This window comes from Oryx dammah, unplaced genomic scaffold (assembly GCF_014754425.2).
Source record: "Oryx dammah isolate SB20612 unplaced genomic scaffold, SCBI_Odam_1.1 HiC_scaffold_27, whole genome shotgun sequence".
Lineage (NCBI taxonomy): Eukaryota > Metazoa > Chordata > Mammalia > Artiodactyla > Bovidae > Oryx > Oryx dammah.
This window is the reverse complement of record NW_024070211.1, coordinates 116,672,790-116,690,230: the sequence shown is the minus strand read 5'-3', so window position 1 is coordinate 116,690,230 and position 17,441 is coordinate 116,672,790. Positions and strand designations below refer to the sequence as shown.

The 17,441-nt window shown below is 40.5% G+C and overlaps 1 protein-coding gene across 1 annotated transcript in view; it reads left to right on the top strand.

Annotated features, from left to right (window-relative positions):
• Window positions 1-17,441, top strand: part of PDE11A (phosphodiesterase 11A) — a 418,022-nt gene that overhangs the window by 313,468 nt on the left and 87,113 nt on the right. The window contains exons 11-12 of the mRNA XM_040227701.1: window positions 9,665-9,811; window positions 10,062-10,169. Coding sequence (XP_040083635.1) covers window positions 9,665-9,811; window positions 10,062-10,169 — 255 coding nt within the window. The remainder of the gene's footprint in view (window positions 1-9,664; window positions 9,812-10,061; window positions 10,170-17,441) is intronic.

Sequence of the window (17,441 nt, the reverse complement as noted above, 5' to 3'; positions counted from 1 at the left end):
TTGCCTGAAGTCTGCCTCTGCTCTTGCAGAGGACAAGTTAGTTTTTTCAGGATGGTCTTGAGAGTATTGAGTTGATTCTGTGTTCACAGTAATCAAAACAAAGCTAATATCTGGACCTTATTTTAAGAGCAGTTGTGAGTTTAGATACCTCCCCGAGTGGATTCATCCAAGTACAGATCAAAGCATTGTCCCTTCAAATGGATTCAGGTTGACCATCCTAAAAAATGGATCAAGAGGCTAGTCATGCAGGAATTCCAAGCACTGTTCACGGTGCACCTAAGTTATCTGCATAATGCAGGCTTAGGAAACCCTTTGGCTTGGCAGTGGTCTATTTTTAGAGGCAGTCCAGTACTCTTGCCTGGAAAATCCCATGGATGGAGGAGCCTGGAAGGCTGCCGTCCATGGGGTCGATGAGGGTCAGACACGACTGAGCGATTTCACTTTCACTTTTCACTTTCATGCCTTGGAGAAGGAAATGGCAACCCACTCCAGTGTTCTTGCTTAGAGAATCCCAGGGATGGGGGAGCTTGGTGGGCTGCCGTCTATGGGGTCATACAGAGTCGGACATGACTGAAGCGACTTAGCAGCAGCAGCAACATAGTAATTAGGAGCCAGGCTCTAGAAAAGATGCCTCAGGTTCATATCCATCTCTACCAATCACAGCTGTGCAAATGTGAACAAATTGTCTATCATCTGTTTCAGTTGCCTCATCTGTAACATGGGATTAGGAATATTCCCTACCTCTAAGGTCCTTGTGAAAGTCAAGTGAATTAATATACATACAGTGCTAGAAGAGAGCCTGTCATATATGCAGTAAGTGCTATAACAGTGCTGGCAAAACAAAGAACTTTGCAGTCCCTTCTGGATCGCCACAGTCCAGGGTCCTGTCTTCATTATTTCATTCATCCCAAGATCTTCTTGTCAAGAGGGATAAGTGGGTGAGTGGCTCAGATTGGCAACACAGTACCCCTTTCAATTGCTAGGGCAGGACCACCATCCACTTTGTTGTTTCTTCCCATTTTCTGAGCATCATAAAATGTAATATTCATGTGTCAAGGGATCCAGGCTAGTATTTTAACATTTTACAGCCTCTTTGTAAAGCTACCTTTTCAGTTTTAGAGGAGGCAGTTTTATGACTCCCTTTGATAACCACTTAACTGTGAAGACCCAAACAAAGAAGAGGAACGGTCAAAGGATAGCAGGAACTCCCAGACAGCTAGAGTCCCACTTCTTGAACATTATTCAGATTAGCTCCAGGACTCATAATTCTGTGTTTTCATTTATTGCGGCAATAAAGTAAATGGTTCTTTTATCCAAATGTTATTTCCTGGCTATTAATTCAGTAGCTATTTTGGATTGTAGCACTCCTCTTTGATTTAGGGAAATGGTACCTTATAAATATTTAAAAGTTGAAGACTGACACTTGGAGAAATTGACTTTGATTTGTTTTGTTAATATCCTATGGCTAGACTCATTACAGGTTTGCAAGATGCGGCCCCATTCTCTACTTATAAGAGATGGGGTGCTTGTGGCTCTATAACAAGGAAATTTGGGGATGCTCTTCTCAAATCTTTTGTGGACTAGATCTCTGTGTATGCCTCCAAGGGACACACATGACTCTCTTCTTCATGTATTTCTCCAGAAACTGCTCTTGAACTCAAGAGTGTAGTTGAAAACTATCAATACTTCTCAAAATAGCTGAAAATGGTCATAGGCTTGGGACTTTCTCTGCATCTACGAATATCAGCGAGGGTTTACGACAGGGCCCCGGATGATCTATACACTGGTATGATTTAACCATGGATCAATCAACCTATTAGGGGAAAAAAAGACAAGGTCAATAAGGATGGGTCTTGGTGAACCAGAGGTCATCCTACATTTTTCAACCTAATGTTCTTATTTCCTTTCCATTAACATTTCATAATGAAAAAATGCCTATATTCTTTAATTTTTAAGATAATTAAGGGAATTTAGTGCCTTTGAAGGATAGAGGATTTATAATGGCATCAGGGAATACACTATAAATAACCCACGAGACAAGGGCCACCTGGAAAGCAGCAGTGCAGTCCCCATCATCATTGCTGCTTCTTGGCAACAAGCTGTAAGAGGGTTATCTTCCTTGGCCAATGCAGAACCCAACTCCTCTCCTTAGACCAGAAAGACCTGCGTGTTCTGGGACAGGGCTTCTACCCTCTTGGGAAGTGGTTTTCCAGCTGTATTTGAATTTGAACAAATTATAACAAACACAGAACATTCTAAGTACATGGCATTCTCTGTATGCAAAGCCCTGAAATGTGTGATGGAAGTAGACAGTCATTCTGGAGCTTCTCTAAGGGAAAGAAACATGCCATCTGCCTCTGAGATCGTTACAGCCTAGTGAGTGAGATCAGGATGACACAAGGGAATGTACCAGGGCACAGAACAAGAGAGAGGGGTCTGCATGGTTGCAGCCAGGCTCATGCACATAGATACAAAGGGACTTAGTCCAAAGGCTGGCTTACCTGTGAGCTCTCCAAGCTGACCATTTAGTTTAGTTCAGTTCAGTCGCTCAGTTGGGTCTGACTCTTTGCGACCCCATGAATCGTAGCACACCAGGCCTTCCTGTCCATCACCAACTCCCAGATTTCACTCAAACTCATGTCCATCGAGTTGGTGATGCCATCCAGCCATCTCATCCTCTGTCGTCCCCTTCTCCTTCTGCCCCCAATCCCTCCCAGCATCAGAGTCTTTTCCAAGGAGTCAACTCTTCGCATGAGGTGGCCAAAGTACTGGAGTTTCAGCTTTAGCATCATTCCTTTCAAAGAAATCCCAGGACTGATCTTCTTTAGAATGGACTGGTTGGATCTCCTTGCAGTCCAAGGGACTCTCAAGAGTCTTCTCCAACAACACAGTTCAAAAGCATCAATTCTTCAGCACTCAGCTTTCTTCACAGTCCAAATCTCACATCCATACATGACCACAGGAAAAACCATAGCCTTGACTAGACGGACCTTTGTTGGCAAAGTAATGTCTCTGCTTTTCAATATGCTATCTAGGTTGGTCATAACTTTCCTTCCAAGGAGTAAGCGTCTTTTAATTTCATGGCTGCAGTCACCATCTGCAGTGATTTTGGAGCCCCAAAAAATAAAGTCTGACACTGTTTCCACCGTTTCCCCATCTATTTCCCATGAAGCTGACCATTTTTTTTTAATTAATTTACTTATTTTTAATTTTTACTTTACAATTCTGTATTGGTTTTGGCATAGATTGACATGAAGCCACCACAGGTGTACATGCGTTAAGGCACTATTTAATAAAGATCATTTAAATGATTACTAGATAAAGATGGTACAGTAGATACACTCATTTTCTTTTGTTGAAGCCCAACTAAAATAACAACAAAAGGACATTTTTAAGGGCATGTATTCTCAAAAATACAGAAATTGGGCAAGGACTTAACAAAGATAAACTTTTTAAAGCTAGAAAACAGAGGGATAAATATTAAGTAATTCAGCAAACCCAAGAAAGACAAAATAAGCTATCAGTGGGAAAAGCTGAAAGGTAAACAGATTTATACCACAGACCCCTCCCCATCAAACAGCTCAGGAATTGGCTAAGTAAGTACCTTTGGAAACAGAGATGAAGGGAAGGCTATAAATAAGAAACAGAGAATCTAAGAAGCAGTTTGACCTCCAGATTCTTTATCCCACCCTCCACTCTATAAAGACTAGAGGCTTATCCTCTGAAGAAGGTATAATAGCAGGTCTCTGGGATGGGGTTAAACAAGTGCAGAGCTTGAGGGTAGGAATGCAGGCTGAAAACAAGAGGATTGAATGAAGTTATAGACCAGTGCTGAGTTTCTTCTCCAATCTCTGTTCCTGTAATACCAGAAGATTCTTCTCTGAGGAACCTGAGTAACCAAAGAGCAAAGACCCAAAGATCCAGACATTTGATGGCTTTTCCAAGGTAAGGGGTCAGTCAGATCCCTGTCCAGAGAAGCCCCCAGAAGCTCTGATGAAAGGAGCTTTCAGGGCTCTGCTTTTAAACAGGGGCAGAAAACCAAAGATCATCACACAGCTATGTTAAAATGATTTAAGGAAGGATAAGCTGATTGAGAAAGAGACTAAACTATCAACCATGAGTGGATTAAGAATGTATTTACCATTGTGCTGAATACCTAGAATGGAATATTATTCAGCTTTAAAAAAGAAGGAAATACTGTTCTATGGTACATTGTGGATGACCCCTGAAGACATTTTGCTAAGTGAAGTAAGCCAATCACAAAAGGACAAGTACTCCATGATACCACATCTGAGGTACCTAAAGAAGCCAAACTCATAGAGACAAATAAGAATGATTGTTTCTGGCGGGGTGGGCGGTGGTGGCAGATGGAAAGTTGTTCATTGAGTACAGTTTCAGTCTTGCAAGATGAAAAAGTTCTAGACATCTGTTATACAATAACGTAAATCTAGTAAGTAGTACTGTGCGCTTTGAAAATTTGAGAGCATAAACATGCCATATTGTTTTAAGGGAAGCCCCAGTGGCTTGGTGGTAAAGAATCCTCCTGCCAATGCAAGAGACATAAGAGACACAGGTTCTATCCCTGGGTCAGGAAGATCCCCTGGAGAAGGGAATGGCAATCCACTCCAGTATTCCTGCCTGAGAAATTCCATGGACAGAGGAGCCTGGCAGGTTAAAGTCCATAGGGTCACAAAAAATCAGACAAGATTTGGGGATTAAACAATAATGTATGTTTTTAACCACAATAAAAAAGAGAGAGGCTAAAATAAAATGAAGAGAGTGACATAAACTCTGAAGGGAGAAGAAAAGGTCAAGTAGAATTATTGACATCCTCAGAGTGGTAAGAGAAGATATTGCATCCTGAAACAAAATTAAGGTGCTATTAAAAAAAAAAATCCAGACAAAAAGGAAACTCTTAGAAACGAAAGCTGTAGTATTAAAATATTAAGGAGAGGTTATATTTACTAGAAAGAGCAAAAAGAAATAAAATTAAATACAGGACAGGAGGAAAAGAAAAAAAGAAAAAACAGCCCAAAGTTCAGATAAAGGGAATTCCAGAAAAATAACAGATGGGAAGAAATCATTAAAGAGTGCATTTTTCCATTTTTTCTAGAATTGCAGTTCATGGTTTTCCAGATTAAAGGACACACAAAGTACTTAGGGTTATAAATGAAAATAAACTCACACCTCGGCACATTTTCATGACATTTCAGAACTCTGGAAGCAAAAAGAAGATCCCACAAAAACAGAGAGGGAGAAGGAATCATTTCCAAAGGTAATGAGTTCATAATAGTTTCTGACTTCTCCAAAGTAGATCTAAAACTAAAAGAGAATGCCCTCAACAGTCTATTGGCATGACTTCCAACCTAGAAACTGATATATAGACAAACCTTCCCTCAAATGTGACAATAATATGAAAACATGCCAGACATGCAAGCTCTCATAAATTTACCTAGCACATACATCTTTTCTTGGGAAGCTATTGTACGATGTGTCTCACCAAAATAAGGAGAGAGCCAGGAAAGAGAAAGATGTGGGGTATAGAAATAAAAGAGAGATGAAGGCACCCTCAAAATTATGGTGAAGAAACGTCTAGAATGAAAGCTATATGTTAGGCAGAGATGACTGCAAGTCCCAATTATAGTTCAGAAAGTTCCAACAGAGATTTCTTCATAAAACTATCGGAATACTCAAAGCATCTGAACATTTTCAGATGAGATTTGGATAATTAGTGGAGAGTTAATCCTGAAAGATGATGCTGTGAAAGTGCTGCACTCAATATGCAAGCAGATTTGGAAAACTCAGCAGTAGCCACAGAATGGGAAAAGGTCAGTTTTCATTCCAATCCCAAAGAAAGGCAATGCCAAAGAATGTTCAAACTACCGCACAGTTGCACTCATCTCACATGCTATAAAGTAATGCTCAAAATTCTCCAAGCCAGGCCTCAGCAATACGTGAACCGTGAACTTCCTGATGTTCAAGCTGGTTTTAGAACAGGCAGAGGAAACAGAGATCAAATTGCCAACATCTACTGGATCATGGAAAAAGCAAGAGAGTTCCAGCAAAACATCTATTTCTGCTTTATTTACTATGCCAAAGCCTTAGACTGTGTGGATCACAATAAACTGTGGAAAATTCTGAAAGAGATGGGAATACCAGACCACCTGACCTGCCTCTTGAGAAATCTGTATGCAGGTCAGGAAGCAACAGTTAGAACTGGACATGGAACAACAGACTGGCTCCAAATAGGAAAAGGAGGACGTCAAGGCTGTATAGTGTCACCCTGCTTATTTAACTTATATGCAGACTATATCATGAGAAACGCTGGACTGGAAGAAACACAAGCTGGAATTAAGATTGCCAGGAGAAATATCAATAACCTCAGATATGCAGATGATACCACCCTTATGGCAGAAAGAGAAGAGGAACTAAAAAGCCTCTTGATGAAGGTGAAAGTGGAGAGTGCAAAAGTTGGCTTAAAGCTCAACATTCAGAACACAAAGATCGTGGCATCCGGTCCCATCAGTTCATGGGAAATAGATGGGGAAACAGTGGAAACAGTGTCAGACTTTATTTTGGGGGGCTCCAAAATCACTGCAGATGGTGATTGCAGCCATGAAATTAAAAGACGCTTACTCCTTGGAAGAAAAGTTATGACCAACCTAGATAGCATATTCAGAAGCAGAGACATTACTTTGCCGACTAAGGTCTGTCTAGTCAAGGCTATGGTTTTTCTATTGGTCATGTATGGATGTGAGAGTTGGACTGTGAAGAAGGCTGAGCGCCGAAGAATTGATGCTTTGGAACTGTGGTGTTGGAGAAGAGTCTTGAGAGTCCCTTGGACTGCAGGAGATCCAACCAGTCCATTCTGAAGGAGATTAGCCCTGGGATTTCTTTGGAAGGAATGATGCTAAAGCTGAAACTCCAGTACTTTGGCCACCTCATGCGAAGAGTTGACTCATTGGAAAAGACTCTGATGCTGGGAGGGATTGGGGGCAGGAGGAGAAGGGGACGACAGAGGATGAGATGGCTGGATGGCATCACTGACTCAATGGACGTGAGTCTGAGTCAACTCTGGGAGTTGGTGATGGACAGGGAGGCCTGGCGTGCTGTGATTCATGGGGTCGCAAAGAGTCGGAGATGACTGAGCGACTGAACTGAACTGAACTTAGAGGTTGAATTAGTGATCAGGGTGGAGAAAACTAAGCTCACATTAAAGAAGACAGTTTCTTAACTGTGAGAATACAAAATCCTATCACGGAAAAGTAACCATAGTAAATTGCATGACTTAGCTGTGAATTTCTTTTACAGAGTCATTACAGTATAAATCCTGAATATTTCTCTAAACAAAATTACTATATTACTATACTGAGGAGTGAGAAGGGGTGGTATATGAGGTAGCAAAAGTTGATAGATACAGAATAAGACAGCTTCATCTTCATCTTCAACAGGGAGGAAGTTAACAGATAATGCTTAAAACAGAAAATCATTTAAAAATAAAATCACAAACACCTTACTTAGCCAAATTAAAAACAAAATGTATCTAGATGATTTGAAAGTGGTTGCCTCTAAGTAAGGGAAAGTTTTGGCACTCAAAGAGTTCTGCTAGTGTGCGTATGTCACTAACCTTACAGATCTAACTTACTCTTAAAATTATAAGCATGTATAACTTTGATTTTAAATTATTCCAAAAGAAAAAAACAACAAGAAACAAGGTAATAAAGTGCTTAGCATGAGTCCAGGAACTCCAAATAAGGACACCTCCACACAAAAACCGTTTCCATCACCACCGTGTTGGAATTTCACAAACCTTACCTTTTTCATTCTAAGGAGTTAGATTCTACAAATATGTTACTGTAGTAAAGTGATTCACTGAAAGGGAAGCCGACTAAACTACTACTTTTAAACTGTATTTATGTATTCATTTTTGGCTATCCTGGGTCTTCCTTGCTGTGCGCAGGCTTTCTCTAGTCTAGCGCGGGCTTCTCATTGCAGTGGCTTCTCTTGTTGCAGAGCATGGGCTCGAGGGTGTATATGCTTCAGTAGTTAGGGTTCCCAGACTCTAGAGCACAGGTTCAATAGCTGCGGCTCAGGGACTTAGTTGCTCTACGGCATGTGGGATCCTCCTGGATCAGGGATCCAACCTGTGTCTCCTGCATTGGCAGGCAGACTCTCCCCCTCTGAGTCACCAGGGAAGCCCCAAGTTGGTTAGTTTTTTTAAATGTATTTATGGCTGTGCCAGGGCCTCGCCACTGAGTGGGGCCTTCTCCAGCGGAAGTGAGACGGGGCCACTCTCTGCCACAGTGCCCTGTGCCTCTCATCACGGTGGCCTCTCCCCCTGCAGCGCACAGGCTGCAGGGCGCAGGGGCCTCAGGAGCAGCTCCGGAGCCTAGAGCGCAGGCTCAGTGGCTGTGGTGCACGGGTTCCGTGGCCCCACAGCATGTGGGGTCCTCCGACACCAGGGAGCAAACCTGCACCGGCAGGCAGCCTCTCCACCACTGAGCCACCAGGGAAGCCCCCACACTGATTAATTTTTAATAAAATTAAACAGCAGAATAGCAGGCAGAGAGTCTGTCTGCAGTTGTTCATTGTTCTTCCACATTGTGGTGAATAACCAGTGCTTGGATTTTAGCCTAGAGGTGTGTGTTTCTCTGGAGGACAGCAGGGCCAGGGAGGAAGGGTTGATTCAGTGGTTTCTGGGATGCTTACAGGGAGGAGAACTGGATTTTATTGCTCAGGCTAAGTGGTCCCAGAGCATAAATTACTCCTTGGATAATTTACACCCGGTGACTAGACTTGGACTATGAATACAGAATGGTCCTTGATAATCTGAAAACATAGAAATGATTCCCTTACCAAGCGTGGCCCAAAGAACATGGTAAACCCAGTGAAACCAGAAAAGAAAGAAAAATATTCCCAAAGAATTTTTCTTGCCTTTACATTTGAGTAGGGCAACAGATTGACAGCTGCCTAACATGAGTGTTTTGAAAACACTGAATCTGTACGACCAACGTTATAACGACGTTGTGATGTTTTTATAGAATGACACTATATTGCAAATTTATTCCTTCAATGAAACACATGCCCTCATTAATCCTCCAAACATTTCTATCCTATGAAGAAACACATTTTGCACTAGAGATGTGTTGCTAATCCCTTCCACCTTTCTGAATATACAGAACGCGTGTGTAACAAAGAGCAAGCGCACAGCGACAGCATTTAAGGCTGCAAGAAACATGGCAGAGTGCTATATGCCCCTGTCCTTCCCCCGAATAGCAGCAATTAAAATTCACAGCTGCTGGCTGCCCAGATGTTTCTTGCATTCAGTGCTCTGTAATATGCATCTGAATATACTGTCTGACTGCAGTTTCAGTAAACTAGACAGCTTTGTATTCTAAATTCAGCAGACTAGATCCAGTGTGTATATTTTTTTCTCCAGATTAGCTTCCCTCTCCCTTCTCCCCTCCCCTCTTCTTCATTTGCTTGGGGCATTAGCAGTTCAGAAACAAAAGACATTTCTAGCTCAGAGTTTAGCTGTATCAGAGTGTAAGTGAAGGTCAGGTCTGATTTATGTGGCATGTCTGATAAGCAGGAGACGAGAGCAGGAAGAAGGGCTTGGAAAAGCTGGTGAACTTGGCTTGACTTATATCCTGTGCTTTTGTAGGCAGCCAACATCCCCCTGGTGTCAGAACTTGCCATCGACGACATACACTTTGATGACTTTTCTCTTGACGTTGACGCCATGATCACGGCTGCTCTTCGGATGTTCATGGAGCTGGGGATGGTACAGAAATTTAAGATTGACTATGAGGTAAGATGTTTGGTCATGAGGCTCCCAGGAGAACAACATGGTAGCCACTTTGAGCCTTGGGTTTCCAAATATTCATCGGGGATGATCATGCTTTCCCTGCATACCTAGTGGGATTACTGTGGGAATCGTGCGAGATGTTTGTGGAAGGACCTCAATGTTGAGGGTTCCTCAGACATAAGGTATCATTTTGATCATGGCCCACTGCAGGTACATGCAACTGCCTGACGTAAACTTTCCCTTCCCATTTCAGACACTGTGTAGGTGGCTTCTGACAGTAAGGAAGAATTACCGAATGGTTCTGTACCACAACTGGAGACACGCCTTCAACGTGTGCCAGCTGATGTTCGCGATGTTGACTGTAAGTGTGTTCGGTGACAGCGGAAGGTCATCTGTCACTTGTGAGGACCTTCTGGCTTCCCTTCACATTCCCATTTCTCAGACAAGCTGCCCTGTGATTAACTTTACGTTGGAACTTACCTACCCTGGTGATGGGAGTGTATATTTCACAACGACCTCTGAGCTTTAAGGCTGTAAAATCACTGACACCTTGGAGCAGGTGTAGTCTTTGAATGATTGCTTGAGTCTCTTTTTAATGTTTTATCTTGGGAAACTGGTTTTTTTAAAAACAAAAGAAATGCTTGAGTTTTCAAAGCCACCTTTTTTGCAGAGAATATGGGGATGAGTGACTAAACAAAGAGATCTTCTGGATAAGACCTCATAGGCTGGTGGAAAGCCAAAGAAGGGATGTGTGAACATTACCCACAGGGACATGGGAATCCTGAGAGATGCTTTTCTTGAGAAGGTTCAGGGAGGCCATGGGAAGGATGGAGTAGGAGGGTATGTTCTCAGGGTTTAGGGCACACCAGGCTTCAAAGCTCTGCTCCAGGTACTGTAACAAAGTGAAGGTAGCCAGTCTGTTTTATAGAAACAGCTGGGGCAGCTGGCCAGAGGTAAGCCTTGGAATTTAATCTAAAAGCAAATGTTTGTGGCAAAGACTAAAACAGAATCCTCTCTTCATCTCTATTTTCTGGCAAAAAAAAAATAAGGCTCATTTGGTCTCATTTCTACTTACACTGTCAAGCAATTATCAATTTAAATGGTTTCTGGCTTAAATATATTGGTTTCTTTAGCCTCAAGGTGATATGTACGTACATGTGTATCCATACACATATATGTAAGCATACCTGCCACACAGAAAAAGAGAAGATGAGTTTAAGATTCTAATAATGTAAATCTAAATGCCTTACATCTTTGCACCCAGATTAAAATTTAAACCCCAAAGAGGGAACGCCCAATGACAAACATTTTCCTTCGGTCCACGTGAAGGAAGATTTCTGCTCCTTCCTCATGAAGTACTCTGTGCTCTTCCCTGCCTACTAAAATTTTGCTCATTCTTTAAAATGCATTGATCTAATGCTGGTTTTCCCATGAAGTCTCCTTTTCCATAATCATCAATACTTTCAATAATCATCAGTTAATCATCAAAAATTACTTCTCTGCACTGTGTCTTGTACAACACATCTTTCTTTCTGCTGTGTATCTGAAGTTAAAGATCTCTCCTTCTCCTGTAAAGTAAGCAGCTTGAGGCTAAAGAAGTCCTTTCTTGTTCTTGCAATAACCTTCATTTATTTGCTCAACATCTATCTGTTGAGCATGTCACCAGCACCCTGTACTCAATCCTGTACTTGGTAAGCTTTCAACAAATTTGTGTTGGATTGATTTGAACTGAAATACACATATAGCATAAGAAGATGGGACCAAAATGTCTTCACTTTTACACTCAAGGACTTGTTTTTTTGCAGGGGTTGGGAGGGGGTGGGGAGAAGGGTGTCCACAACTGCTTAAGGAGCAAGAAAAACAATCTGGAAAAACTGGACATCTCACTGTAACATACACCATGAAAGCAGGCAGCCAGTCAAATGAGCAAGGAAGAAGCTTTGAGCAAGACCCTTAAATGTTTAAGAACCAATGTTTCATGAAAAAAAAAAAAAAACACCTCTCATTTTACTTTTCCAAATCAGATCTCAGAGACAAGTAATAATTTTTTGTGTCCAGAGTTCATGTATATGGCTCTCAGAGGACATCCAATAAAGAAATTATTAATCTATTATTTTGGAAAACCTATGGATTTATGGTGAATCACCAAAATAAGTAGGCAGGAACCTTGTTCAATGAAGGGCTGAATTATGTGAAGTGTTAGTCACTTGTCTTGTCCAGCTCTTTGCAACCCCATGGACTGTAGTCCAACAAGCTCCTCTGTCCATGGAGTGGGTAGCCATTCCCTTCTCCAAGCAGGAAACTTGTTCAGTGAGCGATTAAAGATGTCATAAACAGAAACAGATTTTACAATAAGCCTTAAAATAGTCCATCCTAAAGGAAATCAGTCCTGAATATTCATTGGAAGGACTGATGCTGAAGCTGAAACTCCAATACTTTGGCCACCTGATGGGAAGAACTGACTCATTGGAAAAGACCCTGATGCTGGGAAAGATTGGGGGCAGGAGGAGAAGGGGACGACAGAGGATGAGAAGGTTGGATGGCATCTCCAACTCTGTGGGCATGAGTTTGAGTGAACTCCGGGAGTTGGTGATGGACAGGGAAGCCTGGCGTGCTGCAGTCCATGGCGTCGCAAAGAGTTGGACACGACTGAGCGACTGAACTGAACTGAACTGAAAGAGCTGGGATAGAGGAAACTGGTAAGAACTGCGTGGTCAAGTGGACATTTAGGAGAAAAGGGAATTCATACCCAGTTTTCTTTAGTAAATTTTTCCACAATATGGACAATCTTGATCCTTTTCAAGAACCTGAAGCAGACAGAGCTCTCAGAATGTTACCACCATGGAGATACTCATTCTGCCTAAATATTTCAAAGGTAGAGTTGTTTTTGCAAGTCTGCTCAGCAAACTTGAAGAGTATCACTGTTTGAGAAAGTCTGGGTTTTGTTTTTGTATTAATGCTAGCTCAAAAAGAGAAGAATTTACTCTTAAAATTCTCTTGGCCAGGGGGAGAAGGGGCTAAAGGTTGAAAAATAAATCCATGACTTTGGAAAGAATACCTTGGTGAGTGTTTTTTTTTTTTTTCTCTTTTACACTGAATAGAATAACCACATTTGGAAAAGATATTATTTTCTGTCATTAAATGTTTCTGAACTAAGGGTTACCGTAGGTTGAAAATGTCAACTTTGTCCGTAACACAAGTATTCTCCTCTCCAACTTGCCCATAGTCAGACTGGTTAATCAGAATTTTTTCACTAAGAAAGTAAATATTGAGATAACAGAGATTACTTGATCAGGGGCAAAAAAAAAAAAAAAGTGAGCGTGATTCACTCATCAATTCTAACTTCTGGAATACGACCTTGGTAGCCAAAGTAGGCAAAATGATAACCTACTTATTTCCTTGAGAAGCCACTAAGGCTTCAGGCTTCAGGTACTCCTGAATACTGTTAGGGTCTTTCACTGTTTTGCTCTCATCAGTGATTTTATTTCCATTCTAGTTATCCTATATTCCACTTCCACGTGTTGAATTAGAACTAAAATTCCCTATTAATATGAAAGAAAAGTTATAATTAACCCCTGGATATTCAGCTAGAGTTACAAAGGTGAGAGAGCACGACGCATGTGCGCTGAATTTTCCTCTAGATGGCGCTCCAAGGCAAAGTTTCCCAGCCAGTTGCCCGGAAAGAAAGGGGGCGGATGGTGTTGATCTTGGCAACATTCCCTGAAGACGTTTCTTTTCTTCTAAGGCAAGAAATACTGAGGCACGCACCCCACACTCTTTTCTTAAAAGAAACATCAGCAAGGCCAGTGTGTCTGAAAAGAACCCTCCTATCAGGACGGACCTGTATTAGGGCTGTCTCCTTGCCTGCAGAGGTATTAGTGCAAAAAGTACGGCACTCTCCTTGTGTCTTTCTGTGGGTTTGTGTTTTTCCAAGCCCATTGTCTCTAGGAATGGGAAGATGCATATTTGTGTGTCACTGGCGAGCAAACCATGACACAGAGTACAACAGAGCAAGCAAATTATATGTAAGAATCAGCTTCCTAACCTTTAACTCTGTAATCATTTCAAGTCCAGAAAACAGCTTGATTCAGAATTGTGTTTTGCAGAAGTATTCAAGCTCATGTCTAGGTAACAAAAAGGTCTTGTTTCTTTAGAAATTAAAAAGAAAAAGAACAAACTGCATTGCCGAATAGGCAATTTGATGTATAATGGTGGAAATTTAGTTCACTGGGAACCCTGCTAATGACTTATTAATTTATTACAAGCCTCTGGGCTAGAATCCCAAATATTAAAATGAAAGTATCAGTCTTATTCTTTGCTTCTAAAGAGAAATTTAGGTAGTTAAAAATTACCAAATATTTTTAATTCCTCAGATAAATGCAGTATGGAGTGCCAGTTACTACTTGCAGTTAAAACAGGGAATAAAAACCTGCAGATAGATCAAGAATAATTATACAAATTCTCTTTATTTATAGAAGCTTGTAGAATAAATATTCCATCAAGCACATACATAATGAAAGACAATAAGCACATTTCTTATATGTACGGTGTAGACCACATAAAGGAACTGACCATGCTTTTGTTTGTACTCCGGAAAATAAAAAGGCATGTGGTGATGCCAAGGTTGCAGAGACGTTTTAAGGTTTTATAAATGATGTATGAGCTCTGACAGATTTTCCAGGGGGAAAAAAAGGGTTTCTTTAAGAGTCAGTATTCTTTACTATCCCATAAATGTACTCATTAGCACTTTGGGGCATGCCCTGTATCCTGTAGGGCTCAATAAAGATTCATTGAATGAGTGGATTTAGTTTAGGGTAATATTATTCAGGGAACTATGCTGCTCAGTGTCCAGTTTTTTCAAAAAACTATAAAATGATGAACAACTATCATTGCTAGAAATCTTGTTCTTTCTTCCTATCACACTAAGGTTCAGCTAGGGTTCATATAGAATATTATGATCTTGCAGAATTCACTGGATATGAAAAGAGACGAGCACATGATCACATTAAAATTGATGGTGGTGCTGGTGGCTTGGTGCTGGTTGGGGAAAGGCAGTTAAACACTAATAATAACCAAGTATCGCAGCAAACACACTGACACCTCCTGACATTTACGGGGGCTTCTTAAATCTTAAATGTGGAGGTAGCGCGTTTAAGTCCGTATTTGGATTGTCAACAAGGTTATTTTCAGAGGTAAGCCAAGTCGTTTTATTGATAATTCAAACTAGAGAGCAGAAGAGACGTTTAGGAAGAAAAATCCATGCTGTTCACTAGCTTGAGGATAATGTGCTGTCCTCTATCTGCCGTTTTCAGGGAAGTCCTTGATTTTTGAGGTAGACAATTTCTTCTGCAAGGAGATCTTAGAAACACAATTAGAATTCCTTTCCCCCTTAACCCAAAAAAGGACAGAACTAGTTGAATTTTCAAATACAATGTTTTTGCTCTATAACAAGACTACTAATCTCAATGGAAATCTAATTTCTTTGTAGATTGTAATGTTGTAAGGTACAAAGAGATCTATGGTATTATTCTGTAACCAACAACAAAGTAACCAACAATAATTACATTTGTAATCATCAAACATCATTTTTACATTGCATTTCCTTATCAATATAAGTAATAACTAGTTATATTTACTTGAAAATAAATGGCAACATTATCCTAATAATACAATAAAATCTGCATATTGGAAAAACCAATTCTTTGTCATGTAGGTATACCTTGATTTCTGGTGTAACTTCAAAGAAAGCACATTTTTAATTGAGGAAAGGAGTGATTCTTTTATGTTTTTGCAGAATATCAGCACTGGGTGCTGTAAATTAACTAGGGAGCTAATCAATTTGAATACTGTGTCTAAATTACATTTAAGACTCCTGGCTTTTAATCATTTAAGAAGGTTTCTAGTTTTATTCTCTCTGGCCACCTCTCAGAGCTCCAGTGAGGCACTCCATGCTTCTAGCTGACACTCCCTTTATCCACATTTATTTTACAAAAGGAAAAAGGCAAAGCAGCACATAATTAAGAAACTGGTGTGCAAATAATCAAACATACAATTGGGCAGAAGGATAATCCAATCCACTTCCTCACACAGGAGAGTAACCTCCATAACTCACTTTAAGCGCTGCCATTCATGAGTTATGGGTCATTCCCTTTCCAGTGAAAATAAATTCTCCTGCACCATCAGCCAGAGCTGAGTATTTTTCTTAGGACATGTAAATTGTAAAAGTGTATGAACATAACCATGCTGGCATTTGGGGGGAAGTGCAAGCTCTTGCCTGTGGACACAGGCTTGTAAGGAAATGTGTGTGGTTTCAGGGCTGCGGTTGCCTGGTTACAATATAGGATTTTTTATTAAAGTGAATTTATTCCTGAGATTTTTACGGTGTTGGTAAACTGCTTAATCTGTCGCTCTGTATTTTATGACTCCAGCCAAATCCTGCAGGTCAGGGAGACCCGGCAGCAGAGCGATGGCCATTTATCACAGCCTCTAGTTTCCACAGCTTATGACTCAGTAGTGGCACTTTCTTGAGGCTGAATGAAACCTGGCACCGAAGGGTGTCAAGCTGGGGACTTCATGAAGTTTTAATTTTTTTCACTAGTCTCATGTTCAAGTTTAGCTCAGTGATGACTAGTGAAAATTTGGCGTAAGTTTTGAAGAGGTTGCATATGCTCGAAATTCATCAGTCTGGCTTCTTTGTGGCATGTGAAGAGGACTGTCTCTCTGCACAATTGATGTTCACCAGGTGATCTTCACTCTCTGTGCTCACACACCCCGCGTTCTATTCAATTCACTAGCAGTTTATCATAAAATATAAACTATATAGCAGGCTGTCTTTATCCTCAAAAAGTAATAAAGCATATTCTTAGTACTGAAAGCAAAAAAAACGTTAAACATCTAATGTGTTTTTCCTTTTGTCTTTTTTTGAATTACAGTATGCTTGCTATATGCATACATGTAGCTTTGCTTTTGTATCACCTAAATTGAAGTAAAAATTCAACTTTTAAAGGCTTATTAGATATTTACTCTTTTTTACCATTTTTCTTTTTACCATTTGTATTTGTTTTCACACATTTTATCGAAATATGAGAGCAGAGAAACATTGACTGATTTTTATTTGACCACATCATGACTTCCTGAGAATGAAATGAAGAGTATTGACAGATGCCAGAGGTTTGCTTTGAAATAGTCTGGCAAACAAACAGAACACGTGAAGGGATAAATGAATCAAGGCAGCAGAATGTGGCTTCCTGCTAAAGTTAGGTAACGAGTACTTGGGTATTCAATACAGTATTCTATTTTTCATATGTTTTTAACTTTACAAAATAGATAATTTTTTTTAATTAGGATAACAAGTAGGTTAAAATTAAGTCAAGGAGGTAGTTAAAACTAACTAAAATTATTAAAGTCAATTCATTTTTTAAATTCATGCAACAAACATTTACTCAAACATATATGCTTGTACCAGTTTTGAGAGGCTTCCCTGATAGCTCAGTTGGTAAAGAATCTGCCTGCAATGCAGGAGACCCCGGTTTGATTCTTGGTTCAGGAAGATCCCTGGAGAAGGGATAGGCTACCCATTCCAGTATTCTTGGGCTTCCCTTGTGGCTCAGCTGGTAAAGAATCCACCTGCAAT